This window comes from Oryza glaberrima, chromosome 4, assembly GCF_000147395.1.
Source record: "Oryza glaberrima chromosome 4, OglaRS2, whole genome shotgun sequence".
Classification (NCBI taxonomy): Eukaryota; Viridiplantae; Streptophyta; class Magnoliopsida; order Poales; family Poaceae; genus Oryza; species Oryza glaberrima.
This window is the reverse complement of record NC_068329.1, coordinates 30,204,069-30,223,468: the sequence shown is the minus strand read 5'-3', so window position 1 is coordinate 30,223,468 and position 19,400 is coordinate 30,204,069. Positions and strand designations below refer to the sequence as shown.

The 19,400-nt window shown below is 43.7% G+C and overlaps 2 protein-coding genes across 2 annotated transcripts; one reads left to right on the top strand and one right to left on the bottom strand.

The window, feature by feature from the left end:
* The first annotated feature begins 1,711 nt into the window (after positions 1-1,711).
* Positions 1,712-4,355, top strand: LOC127770284 (phosphatidylinositol 4-kinase gamma 6-like). The gene is made up of 2 exons (XM_052295943.1): positions 1,712-1,914; positions 2,101-4,355. Exon 2 carries the CDS (start codon positions 2,221-2,223, stop codon positions 4,099-4,101), a length of 1,881 nt encoding a protein of 626 aa, XP_052151903.1. The 5' UTR covers positions 1,712-1,914; positions 2,101-2,220; the 3' UTR covers positions 4,102-4,355.
* Positions 4,356-6,549: 2,194 nt separating this feature from the next.
* Positions 6,550-8,383, bottom strand: LOC127770285 (F-box/kelch-repeat protein At5g15710). The gene has a single exon (XM_052295944.1). The coding sequence runs from the start codon at positions 8,217-8,219 to the stop codon at positions 6,957-6,959; it is 1,263 nt and encodes a 420-aa protein (XP_052151904.1). The 5' UTR covers positions 8,220-8,383; the 3' UTR covers positions 6,550-6,956.
* Between the last annotated feature and the right edge of the window lie 11,017 nt (positions 8,384-19,400).

The window sequence follows — 19,400 nt, the reverse complement described above, 5'->3', positions numbered from 1 at the left end:
TGTGATCTTAACTTCTATTTTTAGATATTATACTAAATTTTTAATAAAACAAATGATCAAATATTATAAAAAAATCATAAAAAACAAAGGTAATATCTTTTTTTTCTAGATTATACAGAAGATGTATATGAATATATATAACTTTTTTTCTGGTTACATGAAAGACGTATACGTGCACATACATGAATACCTATAGATAGTTACACACTCACAAATACACTTGCTAAAACATACTAAAGCGACGTCGACAAGTGACAAATCTCTAGCATAATTAATGTTCTATCGAAAAAAACACCCGCATGCATATCTTAATTTTGTAATATGTGACCTTTGGTTGAATGTCATGTAGCATCACATGTATATCGAAATCAAGCATCACAAGGCTATAAAGTTGAGAGCAAATGTACTCATTCAGTCATAAATATTTGAGTTAGACAGATTCTTGTCGAGATGTGTTTTCTCAATTCTTTTAAAAAGAAAGATGCACTTCTTGGTCCTTGCAAGTTTATATAAGATATATATATATATATATATATATATATATATATATATATATATTATATAATGTGTTTGATTTACCTTATTAGGTAATGCACGAATCCCTTTTTAATGTTAGAACATTGTTGTTGCATTTTAACTAAACTTAATACTCTGACGCAGAAGCGCGGAGTATCACTCATAAAACTAGCTTTTTGTGGTTAGGTGTGTGCTTATACCACACCAACTACCAATTGCTTTCAAAACCATAATATGCTGGTTGCTTAGACATGCCTCTCAAAACACTATTCGACTGGTCCAGATGTTTTTCAAGACTTTCCTGAAAGGCTGAAATCATATAAGCGAAAATAAGGTGCACATAAAACAGTTGCAGAATGTACTCCCCCTACTTCTCTTTCTCACAAATCAGCTGACGCAAAAAATGTCTTGGAAACAGCAATACCGCATGGTAGCAAACTACTCCCTCCGTTCCATTTAAACGCAACCACAAATTTTCGTGTCTAATTTTGATCGTCTGTCTTATTTAAATTTTTTATAATTAGTATTTTTAATGTTATAAGATAATAAAATATGAATAGTGCTTTATAGATAACTTATATTTTATTTTTTTAAAAAATATATTTAAATAAAACGGAAGATCAAACTTGTGTAATGGAAGGGACGAGGGAGTAGCAATGGAGAGTCTGGAGACGGCCGCAAAGGGGCCCCACACAACGACACGGGCCCACGTCATCCGGCGTGCAGCAGCCAATCGCTCTTATCCAGATCGCCGTCGCCGAGAGGGCCATGTGGCCCATGGGCCTAGCGATTTCAACGGCTGGAGATTTAACATCACCCGCATCGGACGGCAGCCGCTGCTCCCTTCTAGAGCTTTCCTCCGGTCGGGGAAAAAACGTGACTGACCACGCGATCTTTACACCGCCCTAGACAAACCTCCGAGTCGATCTGGGCCGTCCACTGCGAGATCGACGGCCGCCGCACGTTGCGGGGACAGATTGGCCATCCGACGCATCGGTAGGGTGTACAAACGCGATTGCGCACGAGCCATCGTGTCCGTTCGGCTTAACATTTTTCATATAACCCCTCGCAAAAACTCTCGTTTCAGATCTGCATCCTGCATATCCAACGATTTCATGGTGGGAGGATTCACATGTAAATAGTATTGAGTGTAGGGGTTTTTTTTGTGAGGATAAACATCGCCGGAATTCCTCGCGTCGTTTGGATGAGGAGGAGAAAAACCAAGCGAACCCAGCGGAATTCGTTGGGCAGCGGGTGCGGGAGCAGTAGAGGAGGAGAGGTAGATGGATTGAGCAATCAAGCCCTGCTCCGGCCGCCGACGCCGCCGCCGCCGCTGCCGCCGGGCGATCCCCTTAACCTCGCTCTGTGCACCCGCACCCCGCACTTACCCCCTCCATGGTGAGAGCGGAGAGGATTTCGTTGTTTCACTCCCGCCGCTTCTTTGCATCGGGCGCTACAATTCTTGTTTGGTTCGGATGCTTGAGATTATCCGATTTATGGCGAATTCGTTGATGGGTTGGTGTTTTGGGGAGTGTGTAGTGGAGGAATTTGAGTGAGAATTCTGCGTTTTCGTTTGGTTTGCAGGCGTGATCCGATGATAGCAACGAGAGCGGTGCTTCCCCTCTCCCTGACGGCGTCGGCCTCCGGCCTGTACGGCGCGCGCACCAAGAAGAGGAGGAAGCTGCTGCTGCTGCCGCGGCTGCCATGTCGCCCAATCTGGAGAGCCACATCAAGAGCCAGGTGCCGGCGCTGCTGCTGAGGCGCTTCTTCGGCGGGGCGGGGCGGCGGGATGAGGCGAAGCACCTGCAGCAGCGGCCGCCGGTGCCGCCGCTGCCGCCGGCGGGGCGGCGGCGGGTGTTCGTGCAGACGGAGACTGGGTGCGTGCTGGGGATGGACCTCGACCGCGGCGACAACGCGCACACGGTGAAGCGCCGGCTGCAGCTCGCGCTCAACGTGCCCACCGGCGAGACCTCGCTCACCTTCGGCGACCGCGTCCTGGAGAACGACCTCTCCTTCATCCGCCCGGACTCGCCGCTGCTGCTCACCCGCAACAGCATCAACCGGAGCTGCTCCACGCCCTGCCTCTGCCCGGTGTCCAAGGACTTCGAGCACAAGGATCGCAGCGGCCTGGTCGAGATGCTCAGCTGCTCGATCAGCTGCGCCCGCGTGAAGCGCCTCGTCGACGACGTGGTCACCGCCATCAGGAGCGGCGTGGATCCGGTCCCCATTGGCAGTGGGCTTGGTGGCTCCTACTACTTCAGGAACATCTCCGGCGACAGGGTTGCCATCGTGAAGCCGACGGATGAGGAGCCTTTTGCACCCAACAACCCGAAGGGGTTCGTCGGGAGAGCGCTTGGGCAGCCGGGACTGAAGAAATCTGTCAGGGTGGGAGAGACAGGGTTCAGGGAGGTGGCGGCGTACCTGTTGGATCATGATAACTTCGCAAATGTTCCTCCGACGGCGTTGGTGAAGATCACACACTCAATTTTCCATATCAATTGTCCGGTGAACGGCGGCAGTCCGGCTCATGATCAGAAGCAGCAGGTTTCCAGCAAGATCGCTTCGTTTCAGCAGTTCATCGCGCATGACTTCGATGCCAGTGATCATGGCACGTCGAGCTTCCCGGTTGCTGCTGTTCATAGGATCGGCATACTGGATATCAGAATTTTCAACACTGACAGGCATGCTGGTAATGTGCTGGTGAGGAAGCTTGATGGTGGCACCGGTCGCTTTGGTTGTCAGACGGAATTGTTTCCAATTGATCATGGCCTGTGCTTGCCAGAGAATTTGGAGGACCCTTATTTCGAGTGGATCCACTGGGCTCAGTCATCAATCCCATTCTCTGAAGAGGAGCTCGAGTACATTAAGAATCTTGATCCAATGAGGGATGTGGCAATGCTGCGTAGGGAGCTTCCTATAATCCGCGAGGCCTGCCTTCGTGTCCTGGTGCTGTGCACAATCTTCCTTAAGGAGGCTGCTGCTTCTGGTCTTTGCTTGGCAGAGATAGGTGAGATGATGACCAGGGAGTTCAGAGGGTTGGAGGAGGAACCGAGCAAGCTGGAGGTTGTCTGCATGGAAGCTAGGAGAAAATTAGCTGAGTGGGAACCATACTCACCTGTCATCGAACAAGGGGAGGACATGGATTTCCAATTCTCACTGGACATGTTAGGAGAGTACAATGATGTGATTAGGTCACCAAGATTCAATGGCTTAGGAGCAAAGGGGAATGGTTTCAGAAACCCTCTTTCAAAGCTTGTGGAGAGCATCGATGAGGACAATGATGATGATGATGGCCGAAGTGAATCTTCCAAGCGTTCATCGGAGCGTGTCCATTCTGGAGGGTTGAAGTTCCCCAGTGCTGATAAATCCAGCGGTTCTAACGGCAGTGTGCATGCTCTGAACAGGAGTGCAGACGAACAGCTTCCATCAAGTGTATGCTTCGTCAGGCTGTCGGACATGAATGCAGAAGAGTGGAATATATTCCTTGAGAAGTTCCAGGAGCTGCTGAAAGAAGCTCTGCAGGAGCGTGCGGCGGCTGCAGGGCAGCGGATGAAGCAGCGGCTGGGCACTTCCTGCAAGTTTTGAGTAGGACCATAGAGCAGCAGAGAAGAAAAATAATGTAATGCTTGCTACTTGTGTTGCTTATTATGGAGTGAGTACAGGAAGGGATATATGCTCATGTGAGAAATGCCTACAGCTTTGTGCAATGTTGCAATGTAAACTTGTTATGTTCAGGTAGACAAGATCAGGATGGTGATGGGTGTGGAGAAGGGCTATTATGCATGTTGATTAACTATGTTAAACAGGTGCTTCTTAATAAATGCTTGTCAGCTTGTGTATATTGTGTTAGATGCCAAATATGTCAATGGTGTTTTTCATAGCTGTTGGTGAACATTCTTTGTGCTGTGAGATGTAAATATGCTCTCTTTTGATGTAAATGCTTGCCTAGTGTTCTTTTATGCAAGTGCTTTACCTCCCTGTTCAACAAAGAAAATTCTGTGGTATGAGCTGTAAACCTGCACTTCCGTAGTGAATGCAAATGCTTTTTACCTGCTGTTGAACCTTGAACGTATTGGATGTTCTTTGTTTTGACTAGGTTCTTGGTAGAGAGAAAATTCAGGTAACATAGGTCATGGACTCATGGTTCAAGCTTCCTCTCTACTCTAAACCGAAGATGGTAAATTCCCGTATTTCGTTTTTATAAATCCTACAGGTCAGATCAAAACGCCTCCATATCTGATCAGAATAAAACTGTCATTCTGGATTGCACAATTTAATACTCCAATCCTTGCTTGGGAGAGTACAAAGCAGAGCATCTGGCATGTTCACAGTTCAGTCAAGCCACCCTTATCTGCTAGAGGGAAAATGCTGCCTTAAAGCTGCTTCTGCTGAGGACAGACATAGCCAGGTACATCAATAAACCATTTCAATGATAAAGACATTTGAGGATAAGGCATTTGATCGATAAATACATATATAAAAATACCAAGAAAGAGTTTTCCTGTTCTAAAAAGACAGAGCCTACAGCATTTAGCAGTGGATGGCAATTCTGTCAAAGTAGGTTCATAGCAGTTCATACAAAATGCCCTCCCAACTCCCAAGTCTCCCACAAATCAGAGCATTTTTCTGTATGTATTTATTGGAGACGTTAGCCTCGGTGATTTTTATGCATGCTCATTCATAACATGTTGAAGCTAGTAACAAACAAAAAATAATGCATCCCAAGACCAACTCGGATTCTGTAATATGCATAGTTCACTAAAAGATGATCGGTATATATACATATAATTGATAACATGCTATGAATGAAAACATCTTGGTTTGCAGCATTCAGAGTAAAATAAGAGTACAAAAGTAAATGCTCCATCAATGTATAGGAAACTGATCTGTTAAAACAATACCATTATCAACCGTCAAGCATAGTTTACCTATTGATAACAATAGAACTTAGCTAATCCATTTTAGCCAATTAACAGCACGACTACACAGGAAAAAAAAACTATTTATGCCATGTCAGCTCAAAATCTCCACCGCAAATAATGTTGCTACCAAGAGTTAGCTGCTTTTCCTAGAACAGTGAAAAACTGAAAATGGAACCAAGTTTTAGGGTGGACTATTCTATATAACATTTGCAGGATTGTAATAATGAGAAAAGCTGACAGCAGTGATCTGAACAGTGGCACCAGAGTTGACCTTATTTGAGGGCCACCATCCTCTGATAAATTAGTTAAGAAAAATAACTTGCTTTTTAAGCGCAACCAAGTGAAAAGGCAGATCTGCATTTGCACAATTGTGCATAATTCCATATGCAATCAGTCAATTACTACAGTCATTTTCTCACTCCAGCACACAGCAACTGATAACATTTGACAATGCATATGGTTTGTTGTGGTCTGCCTCACTGAAGAAACAATATAAGATTAACTCCCACAGCACAATATTTTAAACACTACCAATCTGTGACATCAGAAACAGTCGGTTACCACTGGGTAAATGGAAAATGTATGCGGTTCCATCTTCTAGGTGTCACACATGTTCAGTTTTAGGAAATTTTTACATCTACAACACTAAGCTTGTGGTATTGTTCAGTATAGTTGTAGAGTCCTGGGTGAAATGCACAATCGAGAATTCCCTCATAGCTTCAATGAAGTATTGTGGGTTACTTAAATCATCATTGACCAATCAACACAGAAGAAGTTGTCATGCATATCTCAATATCTCGTATAACTATATTGTCAAACTTAATCAAGTTGACAAGTTTCCTCGCCCAAAAGAAAAATGAAGTGAACATAAACTAGAAAAAACACATATTGAAAAACATTATCGTTAGGAGGTTTAAAGTTATGGAATTCCTTTTTATCCCCGAACAAGAATCATGTATTCAAAGATATAGGTAATTGGATAGTATAAGAATGCAGTGCTATGATCAAGTATGAAAAATATTACCACTGATCTACATGAGTTCTGTTTTCCAGTAAAAGCAATGACAAACTGAAATTGTGCTATATTTCAGATAGGATTCCATGAATCGAGTGAACACAATCATTCCTTCTTATAGAACAAGATGCTAATGATTTTCATTTAAGAGATGAAAATGGAATATTTTACAAGTCACGGATTTGCTAACAAAATGGAATGGGAACAAGCGGACCTCTATTTCTGATGATACTTCCTTCCATATATCCTCATACAGCATTGTCATACAACATAACTTCTCAAGTAACAAAGGATCGATGGATCTCCAATGGCATGATTTGTCATTGTTGGCCACTCAACTCTTTGTTGAAATATCTCAACTTACAGTCTCGAGGAAGAAAACACTATCGATCCCAGCACTTGATATGGCTGGTAGCCTTGCTCCAATAGAAAAATGTACTGAATCCAGATACTGAACTGAGAAGCATTTGAGCTTGAGCCTTCGCAGGACATCTCTACCATTGTCAATAGATCAACGTGTCAAATCTTGGCTCATAAAAACAGATCTGGCTATTGCAAAGCTGGCTTGCACAACCAGCAATCCATGACCAAGCCTTCTTATCCACATCGTATAGAAGACCTTTTCCCTGGTTCCACGATGTGAAACATATCAAGTTGTCCTGCCCAAAGCACTCGAACCTTTCAGCAGACAACCTCAGCAAAGCCCTGAAGTACTTGGGCGGCATCCGGCTTATCTCTACCCAGACTGTCCTACCATGATCAAGCTCCCAGATCCTCATACTCTGCAGTGTGCTGTATAGCCCAATCCTTCCTACCAAGAACAACCGTGTGCGAGCTCCTGCAACTAGATATCCATCCAGCAGCGACCGTGGGAATTTGGCTGGTATATGCTCCCAATTGCCCGCATCCACTCTATACATCATCAGCCCCAGTGGCGAGAGCGTCTCCAAGTACAACCTGGAGTCACAGAACGCCATCTTCGACGAGCACAGATTCGCCGCAGGCATCATCTGATGCACTGACCACTTATTCTCCTTGGAGTCATAGACCTCGGTGGGGAGCGTCTTGTCCCCATAGACATCGCTCGCGGCGATTACCTTGAACGACCTGCGCTTCTTATCCACCGCGAGCACCAGCTGCCGCTGCTGGTTGTAATGCATGTCCGGGAGCACCCGCCAGGTCTGCGTGAGCGGATTGCAAACCACGGTGCGGAATCCGGCGCCGTCAAAGCCGGAGAAGCAGACGAGACCCCCCGAGGAGCCGACTAGCCAGAGGTCCCAGGCGGGGAGGAACCCGAACGGGAGCTTGTAGCGGGCGCGGAGGGGCAGGCTGAGCACGCTGCACTGCGGCGGCGAGCTCGCGGCGCCCCTCCAGAAGGTGAGGAGGCAGGGCCCGTGGGAGGGGACCCCGGCGTGCGCGGCGAGGAAGGCCGGGTCGTGGAGGATGGAGTCCCAGCGGCGGGAGACGGGGCGGAGGCGGAAGAGCAGGAAGGGCGGGACGCGGGCGAGCACCTCGAGGAGGAGGTCGTCGGGGAGGGGCGCCCAGACGCGCGCCTCCATGGGGACGTCGGCGTGGAGGAGCGAGGCGGCGGCGGCGGAGGGGGCCTTGATGGAGGGGAACGTGGCGGCGGCGGGCGCGGCGGTCTCCTCGTCGAGCCCCCGCGGCTTGGTGCTGCGGATCGCCTTGGGTGGGCGCGACGGGCTCGTCGGCCGCGCCGCCCGCGCCGCCGCCGCCACCGCCGCCGGCGGCGCGGCCGCGTCACCCATCGCCGCGAGATCGGCAAGGGGGAATCGCAAATCTGGGGTGATTTGAAGAGGAGAAGCAGGCAGGCTGCAGCGCCTGCCTGAGTCGCAGGCTGCTCCTCCGCTCTCTCTCCTCTTCTTTTTTTTTTTTCTTTTTTGGACGTAGTAGGCGTCCACTCTCTCTCTCTCTCTCCTGGAGGCGTGAAGCGCAGCTGCAGAAACGGGGGAGACGGAATGGAGTGGAAGGGCACAGGGTTTAGTTGGCGAAATAAAAATTTTTAGGTGTAATATTGGACGTTTGATCGAATGTTGAAAGAGATTTTTGGATGAATGAAAAAAACTAACTTCATAACTCGTCTGAAAACTGCGAGACAACCTTTTGAGCCTAATTAATCCGACATTAGCACATGTAGATTACTGTAGCACTTATAGCTAATCATGGACTAATTAGGCTCAAAAAATTCGTCTCGCGATTTCCCCCCTAACTGTACAATTAGTTTTTTCTTTTAATCTATATTTAATGTTTCAAACATGTGTTCAACGATTCGATGTGATATTTTTAGAAAAAAATTTTGGAAACTAAACGGGGCCATATTTTGGCATATCGAAGGAAATCAAAATTAGAGATGTTTTCGCATGTAGTTTGGTAAGTAGGTTTTGAAGTTCCTTCGTTTACACAGAGAGTTGTATAAAAGTCCTTTTATAAAACTTGTAAGCTAATTTGAGACGAGAGTTATACTCCTAATTGCTTAAGAATTTTTATCATACTATAATAAAGCAGCGTACAATATATGACCATCATCACAATAAAGATTCCGAATTAGATATCAATACTATCAAAATAAAATTCCCATATACATTTTAGAAAAAAAATCTAACAATAATACGACTAAAATAGATTTCACCGGTTACAACGTACAAGCATTTTTTTTATCGAATGAACAAAACAAAACGGCATATTTGTAAAATAAAAATCAACTTATGAATTAAACTTTTATACATGTGTTTTTAACGACCTAAAAGCAAATACGAAAAAATAAATTGTGATTGAAAATCTTAAAGTTAACTTCAAATTTAAAGTTGAAATTTTAAATTTTGGCTGATAAATATAAGCATAAGCGAAAGGATGATGCTGATCCTAAATCTACTCCAAATTTGATGTTTTTGGCGTTTGGGGAGCAGATTCGGACGTTTTTGGGCGTTTGGCGTGTGCGGTTTCTCGTCAGCGGCGTGGTGCCGGCTTCTATCGGTTATCCTGCATCCGACAGAGGATCAGGCAGCACTGGCTGGCGTCACTCCACTCGGTTCGCCTTTGAGTATACAGGAACAGATGAGATAGTTCAGGTACGGCCTTCAACCCAATCAGCCGAACACTTCCGTTTTGTGTGGTGTTTAAATGTTCAGAAGATGAAGACGAAGATTAAGTGTTTCATGTAAAACGATATATTAATAACATGTGATTAATTGAGTTTTAATTATTACAAACTTAAAAAATAGATTAATCTGATATTTTAGAACAACTTTCATATAGAAAGTTTTCCACCAAACGCACCGTTTAGCTGTTTGAAAAGCATACCATTTTAATCCAAAAGTTTATCATGAGAATTTAGACTATTTACCATTCAATTCGCGTGCCTCAACTTTTTTACCACCAAATTCGCATGCCCTCTATAATATGTCATTGGGAGTGCTAATTAGTTTATTTGGTACCACTTTCTCTATTTTTACTGTGTTTCTCATTTCTTAATTCCATTTGTATTTTTTTCAAGATTTGTGGACGTTTTTGCCCCTGGGCCCACCTGTCAGAACCAAAGAGAGAGATTTCTCTCTGGATCGAAATCGATCGATGCCTCCAGGCAACGCCCGAGACCGGCATCGGCACCGTCGACCCTGAGCTCCACCGGTGAGCGCTGCCGCCCCGCTGCCGAACGCGACCCACCCCGCCGCCGGGCACCAAATTCTCGTCGGGGACCGGGATCATGGCGGCGGAGGTGGAGGCGGAGAAGGTGGTGGCGGAGCTGCGGGAGAGGTGCGCAACACCGACGTCGTTGCTGCTCTCCTGCATCGACAAGCTCCCCACTGGGTCAGTCAGGATACCTGGAAATGCATCGCCTCCTCTGAATCCTGAATTTCTGATTTGTGTTCATAGCGTCAGAAACAGGAGTGACAGTAAATAGATATCTGAAAATGATGGGTTCACACTGATTAGTGGGAGGCGCTCGGCCTGGGCGGCGGCGCCAGGCTGCGGTGGTCGGAGCCGGTGCTCGGCAGTGGGGTGCCGGCGCTCGGCGGCGGGGTTACCGGCGCACGGGGCGGTGGGGGTGGTGGGGTGTCGAGTGCCGCGGCGGCGCTTCGTGGCGGCGCCCGGCGGCGGGGTTGGTGGCGCCCGACGGCGAGGTTGGTCGCGTCCGGCGGCGGCGCTCACCGGCGGAGCTCGGGGTCGACGGCGCCAATGCCGGTCTCAGGCGCTGCCTGGAGGGATCGATCGATTTCGATCCAGAGAGAAATCTCTCTTTGGTTCTGACAGGTGGGCCCAGGGGCAAAAACGTCCATAAATCTTGAAAAAATATACAAATAAAATTAAGAAATGAGAAACACAGTAAAAATAGAGAAAGTGGTACTAAATAGACTAATTAGCATTCCCAATGATATATTATAGAGGGCATACGAATTTGGTGGTAAAAAGGTTGAGACGCGCGAATTGGATGGTAAATAGTCTAAATTCTTGTTTATCCTACACTTTCATAAGAACCGAACAAATTCTTGTTTATCCTACACTTTCATAAGGGCATCCACAATGTAGTGGAGAAGTGGGTATTAGGGATTAAAATATTCTTACTACTAGGTAAGATACATTGTGGAAGTAGTAAATAGCTACTATCAAGTCATAAGCTTACTACCAGGTTATAGCACTTTGTGGTGGGTCCTACCTATTTTTTAATTGTGGCATGGCTCATGTTTGGGTTTTTTTTTCAGATGGGTCCCACCTTATTACCCACTTTACACATATATACATTGTGGTGCATCTTTAATCTACTATTACCATCTTACATGGGCCCACCTTACTACCAACTTTTGCAACATACATTGAGGATGCCCTAAGAACCGAACAGGAAGAGGTCCACCATAAAATGAAAATTATATGGTTCCGAATATTCCGATTTGGCCGCCAAAAATACAAACAAGTAGGGCGTGTTTAACTGCCACTAATTATCTCATCATGTCACCAAGTTAAGTAGGTTTTGGCCGAGCTAGAAACCTACTTGGTTCATACCACACTTGTAATAAGATTTTTTTTTTTCATGGTCATATGATTTCCACGTGTCATTAACCTATGAAAGTGTGACAAAATTGCTCTCTGCTAGTTAAAGTGTGGCTTTACCTTTTGTTAGCCACATAATCACGTAGCATGTTAGCTTAGAAAAGTATGGCAAGCTTTGACAATTTTGGAATGCCAACAAAACAGCCCCGAATGTTCATTTTCTATTGTGAGATCGTGTCGTATACCTCCACTCTGGCACAAACTAGGCACATGCATTGTTTGACTGTCCAAATTTGAGAGACCACGATGATCGCGCCGGATCGAAGGGAACATTGGCCACACGTCGAATGTATTGGTCAGGCATCTAAAAATGGACACCGTCACAGTAGGGCTATCCAAACATAGCCACCGCCTCACGTATAAATCCACCCCGCGTGAGCCTTCCCTCCCATCATCAAGTCACCCACCAAGCGAAGCAAACCCATCGCATCAACCACCAAATCGAAGGCACGTAGGTGAGCACCAACAGCTACATCGGCCATGGCTCGCGCGCTCGTTCTCGTCGTGATCCTCCTCGCCGTTATCGCAGTGGCACCGTTCGCGGAAGCCTCGACAGTCACCGGTGGCTCCAGGGTATTGTTGGCCTCCGACGCGCCCGCTGAGAGCCCGGCTGGGCCTGCGGCGGCCCCAGGCCCAGCGGAAGAGTCCAGCAGTGAATCTGCTCCATCTCCGAGCGCCGCTGATGCCTGATCGAGTAATAATGAAGTCCAAGTGAATAATTCATCATCCCAAGAACATTGATCAAGCATATATGTCCTACCCTTCCTTCATAAAGGCTAACAGAGCCTCATTTTTATTTTTATTTTTATTTTTTATTGCTTTCTTCTGTTGATTGATCGTGTTAATCATGCAACATGATGAGTTAATATAAGTTCGATGAAGATATTTGTTTCCCATTGTTCAAATGGTATATTACATTGTTAATCGGAATCTTATTCGGAACAAATATAATGCTAATCAGAAGGAACTTGCAAGCTAAACTTGCGACGGTAATATCAAATTAATGTACTAACTTGTAAAGGAGAAGGATCGATTCAATACTCATGCAGGATGTTGAGTCAATCTAATATTCAAGGAGGATGCCGCGCCTCTAGCTTCCTAACACTGGCATTGGTTACACCCCAATTGAATACTCGTACTGAAGCCACCTCACCACGGGTGTGTTCGGCAGAGGAGGATGGGAACGCATCCCTCCTGCATGCAAAATGGAGCAGCCTTTTAACACGTGATTAAGTAAATATTATTTAATTTTTTTTAAAATAATGGATCAATATGAATTTTTAAAGCAACTTTCGTATATACAATTTTTTTAAAAAACACACCGTTTAGTAGTTTAAAAAGCGTGCGCGCGAAAAATGAGAGAGGTGGGTTGGGAAGAGGGAGTACCGAACTCAGCCGTAGGGGGGTAAAGCTTTGCCCACGGTGCCACTGTTTAGTTGCTTTTAGTACCCAAGCACACGAACTCTGTGGTTGATCTACTAAGCGCCATGCCACAACTCAAGTTATGCAGGTTTGATCGAATTTGATATTCATTTGGTAAGGGCCACACTTGTGACATGACTTTTTCCTTACCACATGGGCTCTATATGTCATTGGCACATAAATATGCAACAGGATTACTCTCTTCTAGCTAAAGTATGGCTTTAATTTTGTTTGCCACATGTTAGACACGTTAGCTGAAAAAGTATAGCACACATTGGAAATTTCCCAATCAAACATACCCGAATATTCTTTTTCTATGGAAATGGGTTCTAATTCCTTAAGGGATTTTGCCTCTTGTACCTTCTTTTAAAAAAACACAAATAGTTGTATTTTTTAATATAAAAAATGATAATATGGTGACATCTATCGCTTCAAAAAATCAATTTCTAAATTTGTCACATGAGAGTCAAAAAGACAAATTCGAGCATAAAGAATTCCACTACTATTCATATGATGAATGTCTTCTTTGTATCTCAACATGTTAGTTGAGTTTATGCCTAAGATTTCGTTGAATGATATATGTATATTGCATAAATTTTGTCAAAATTGTTGAGAACATTTTATTACTATTTGAATATTTTTTAAAATGAACAAGGGAGCAACCCCTTAAGGAATCAAAACAGTTCTCCTTTTTCTATTGTAAGATCGTGGCGTATGCTCCGGCGCTCGCACAAAATAGATGCATGCATCATCTTATTGTCTAATTTTGAGAGAATTCACGATGACCATACCAGATCCAAGGTAACACGGGCCACACATCGAATGCATTGGCCGAGAGGCCAGAGCTCCTAAAAAAGGAACCAATGTCGTAGTGCCCCCCAAAAATAGTCACCGACTCACGTATAAATACACCTCGCCCGCGCCTTAACTCGCATCATCAAGTCACTCATCAAGCGAAGCAAATCCATCATCCACCAAATCAAAGGCACGTAAGTGAGCACCAACAGCTGCATCGGCCATGGCTCGCGCGCTCGTTCTCGTCGTGATCCTCCTCGCCGCCATCGCGGTGGCGCCGTTCGCAGAAGCCTCGACAGTGAGTGCCGCCTCCAGGGTATTGTTGGCCTCCGAAGCGCCCGCTGAGAGCCCGGCTGGGCCTACGCCGGCCCCAGGCCCAGCGGAAGAGTCCAGCAGCACATCTGCCGAGTCTCCAAGTGCTGATGCCTGAATGAGTAAGAGTGAAGCTCAAGTGAATGATTCCTAATACCTGGAATATTGACCAAACATATATATGCCAGACATCCTTTGTTAAGGCTAACATAGCCTCATTTTTTTTTGTTTATCACTACCTCTACCTATGTTGTTGATTGATCATGTTAATCATGCAACATTATGATTTAATATAAGTTGGATGAAGATCTTCGTTTCCCGTTGTTCAAAGGGTATGTTATATTGTTAATCAAAATTTTATTCAGAAAAAATATAATGTTATTGAGAAACCAGTTACAGAACTACAGAAGGAACTTACAAGGAAAACTTGCAACATAAATATCAAACTAATGTACCTTGTAAAGGAGAAGGATCAATTCAATATTCAAGCAGGCTATTGCACCTCCAGCTCCTAACAATGGCATTGGTTTCACCCCAGTTGTACACTTATACCGAAGCCAACTCACTACGCGTGCACTACGATTCTTCCGCGAGGGGGGGGGGGGGGGGGGGGGGGGGGCTCAAGCTTTGCCCACACTGCAATTTTTAGTTGCCTTGGCAAAAAGATCCTTGATCGTGTCGAGTGAGTTTTTTCTTGTCTCCTTGATAGTTAGGTACCTAACACATGTCAACGTAATCTTAACAAATACAAAAATATAGGAATTGTTTCATTGTATTGTTTGGATGTTTCATGGAAAAACAATAAATGAATTTGGAGGATGGTACAAAGGAAATTTTTCAAGAGCTTGGAACACATGTTAGATTTCCTCTCACGTTCCTATGAACTTGGCCCTGATCTATTCTGTTTGTTCTAAAGGAGCATAATATAGGGAAGTATTTCAAAAGATTAATATCCTACAAAGTGAGCCTGGAGTATACAGAAACATATGAGATGGATTATGGTTAGATGTCCAATCAACTGAACTCTCATGTTTTTTCTTCATAAAATTGGAAGCAATTGACCACAAAATGAAACTACAGCCTGAATTCGGTCAAAACCAAAAAAAATAAATTATCTATATAGGGTACTCCCTATCTTGTCATTATCACAATTCGTTTTGCCATGCCACAACTCAAGTTATGCATGTTATTCGATGTCCATTTGGTAAGAGCCACACTTATCAAAAGACTTTTTCTTTACCACATAGGTTCTACATATCATTGGCACATAAATATGCGACAAGATTACTCTCTTCTAGCTAAAGTATGGTTTCAATTTTGTTTGCCACATGTTAGTCACGTTAGCTGAAAAAGTATAGCACACTTTGGCAATTTCCCAATCAAACAAACCTGAATATTCTTTCTCTATGGAAATGGGTTCTAATCCCTTAAGGGAGTTCGCCTCATGTACCTTTTCTCTACTACTTTAAAAGCCAGTGGTGGTGGTGGTAGACTGGCAGTGAGTCTGCCTCCACCACTACCAACTGACATGTGGGACCTAGCAATAGTATCAAATTATATTTAATATAATATATGTTGGTATAGCAAATTACAGTTAAAAAAGGAGAGTATAGGATAGTCGTAGAATATGTATAGTTTTGATCCATTATGTGTATATAATACTAGGCTTCACCGCTTTACAACATATAATTAAGTTATCTTTCTTAATTCCCGTCGCAATACACGAATATTTAGCTAGTTTTGAAAAACAAATCAATGCAAATAGTTGTATTTTTTTCTATAAAAAAATGAGAGTACAGTGACATCTATCACTTCACAAAAATCATTTTCTAAATTTTACCTACACACTGAGAAACAAAACGACAAATTCTAGTATAAATAGTACCATTATTATTCATGCGATGAATGTCTTCTTTGTATCTCAACATGTTAGTTGAGTTTAGGCCTAAGATTTTGTGGAATGGTACACATATATCGTATAAATGTTAGCAAAATTTTTGAGAATTTTTTATAACTATTTGAATATTTTTTTAAGCAAACAAGGAAGCATCCCCTCGAGGGATCAAAATAGTTTCCCTTTTTCTATTGTGAGATCGTGTCGTATGCTCCCTTGCTGCTTACACAAACTTGATGCATGTATCATCTGATTATCTAATTTCGAGAGAAATCACGATGACCAGACCGAATCCAAGGTAACATGGGCCACACGTTAAATCCATTGACCGAGCAGCCAGAGCTCCTAAAAAAGGATACCAACGTCGAAGTGCCACGCCAAAAATAGTCACCGACTCACGTATAAATCCACCTTGTGTGCACCTTGCTGCATCATTAGCCACACGTCAAGCGAAGCAAATCCATCACATCACTCGCCAAACCAAAGGCAAGTACGTGAGCACAAGCAGCTCCATCGGCCATGGCTCGCGCGCTCGTTATCGCTGTGATCCTCGCCGCGATTGCAGTGGCGCCATTTGCGGAAGCCTCCACAGTCACCACCACCTCCAGGGTGTTGTTGGCCTCCGAAGCACCTGCCGAGAGCCCGGCAGGCCCGGCGGAAGCCCCAGGTCCCGCGGAAGAGTCCAGCAGTGCATCTGCCCCGTCTCCAAGTGCCGCTGATGCCTGAACGAGTAAGAATGAAGCCCAAGTGAATGATTCTTAATCCCTAGAATATTGACCAAGCATATCTATGCCAAAAATCCTTTGTTAAGGCTAACAAAGCCTCATTTTTATTTTTATTTTTATTTTTGTTTATCATTTCCTCTGTTGTTGATTGATCATGTTAATCATGCAACATGATGAGTTGATATAAGTTGGATGAAGGTTTTCTTTTCCAATTGTTCAAATGGTATGTTATAGTGTTAATCAAAAGCTTATTCGGAAAAAATATAATGTTAATCTAAAACCTGATACATAATTACAAAAGGAACATGCAAGCTAAACTTGCAATAACAAACTAATGTACCTAGCAAAGGAGAAGGATTAATACAATATTCAGGGAGGATGTTACATCAATTCAATATTCAGGGAGGATGTTGTGCCTCCAGCTTCCAAACAATGGCATTGGTTACACCCCAGTTGAACACTCGTACCGAAACCATCTCACTACGTGTGCGTGATGGTTCTCAAGGGGCAAGCTTTGCGCACGCTGCCACTGTTTAGTTGTCTTGACAAAACGATCCTTGATCATGTAAATGGGTTCGTTCTTGTCTCCTTGGTAGTTAGGTAGCTAACACATGTTAATGTAATCCTAACGAATACAAAAATTAGGAATTGTTTATTTGTATTGTTTGGATGTTTCATGCAAAAACAATACACAACTTTGGGGGATGACAAAAAAAATTCCAAGAGCTTGGAACACATGTTAGATTTCGACTAATGTTCCTACGAATTTGGTCATTCCATAGGAATTTCAACGATCCGCTCTTTTGTTCTAAAGGAGCATATAGAGAAGTATTCCAAAAGATTCATGTCCTACAAAGTCCCTGACAATACATGATCATATGATATGGTTTATAGTTAGGTGTTAAACCCAATCAGCTGAACACTCACGTTTTCTTCTTCGTAACATAGGAAGCAACCAACCACAAAATGAATTACAACTCGAGTTAAGTTGCCTAAAAAGCAAACAAATACATAATCTACATAAGGTACTTCATGTGTTAGTCAATAATACAATTCGTTTCGTAATGCCACAACTCACACAACTCAAGTTATACAGGTTTGATCGATTCGGCATCCATTTAGTTCGAGCCACACTTGTGACAAGACTTTTTCCTTATCACATGAGTTTTACATGTCATTGTCACGTAAAAGTGTGGCAAGATTACTCTCTTCTAACTAAAGTACGGTTTTGGCTGTGTTCTTTTGGATGGGTTGGGAGCCCCTCCACTCCGCACAGAAAACAGAGCGATAGATTAACATGTGATTAATTAAGTATTAGCTATAAAAAATTGAAAAATGGATTAATATGATTTTTTAAAGCAACTTTCCTATATAATCTTTTTGCAAAACGTATACCGTTTAGTAGTTTGAAAAGCGTACACACGGAAAACGAGAGAGATGGGTTGGGAACCCATGGAAAAGAACACATCCTTTGGTAATTTCCCAACCAAATAGATCTAACGTTCTTTTTATATTGAAACAGGTTCTAACCCCTCAAGGAATGTCCCGTCGTGTATCTTTTTTATAAAAAAAATCAATGCAAATAGTTATATTTTTTATATAGAAAAAAGGTAATGTAGGGTGCATTGCCATCTATCACTTCACCAAAAAATCACTTTCTAAATTTGACCTGCACGTTTTGGAAACAAAAAGACAAATTCAAGTATAGGCATAAGATTTTATGGTATGGTACATACATATATTGTATAAATATTGTCAAAATTTTTAAGAATTTTTCATAAGTAATTGAATTATTTTTATACAAACAAGGAAACATCCCCCGAGGGATCAAAACGATTTGTCCTTTTCTATTGTGAGATCATGTTGTATGCTCCTGCAGTCGTACAAACTAGACGCATGCATCATCTACTTGCCTAAATTGGAGAGAAATCACGATGACCAAAACGGATCCAAGGGAACAACAACCGCACGTCGAATTCATTGGCAGGGCACATAAAAAAGGACAACATTGTCAAAGCAGGTACAATAGCAGACTATAAGTCAGCTATAAACATATTTTATGAAGACAAAAGAGAAGAGAGAAGAGCAGCGGGCTATAGATTTATAGCCAGCTACAGCACGGGCTCCAAGATATATGTGTATGACAGGTAGGACCAGACAATAGATAACTATTGTATGAATTGGCTATTAAATTGGCTATAGGTGATTTGGAGCTAATAGTTAGCTATACTATTAAACTTGCTCTCATAGGGCCACAAAAAATGGTCACCATCTCACGTATAAATCCACCTCGTGCGCGCCTTCCCTTGCATCATCAAGCCACACGTAAGGTACATGAGCACCAACGGCTGCAACGACTATGGCTCGCACGGTTGTTCTCGCCATGATCCTCCTTGCCGCTGTCACGGTGGAGGGGCGGAGCTACAGTGTAGCATCGGTGTCAGGCGACACTGACGACTTTCGGTTCGGTAAAAACTATGGTTAAACTGCTTATCCATATATTATAACACTATAGTTTAAGTATAATTAGTATGCTATAACACCAATAGACATATTATGACACCAATGGATCATTTTTCTAGATCCGCCCCTATCGCGGTGGCGCCGTTCGCAAAGGCCACGACCGTTGCCGCCTTCATCGGGGAAGCGCAGCTGCGCCGTTCGTTCCGCATCCGACGGATAGAGCAAAATCAAGGTGGCCTATCGGACTCATTCCTCTCCATCCAACTCCTGAT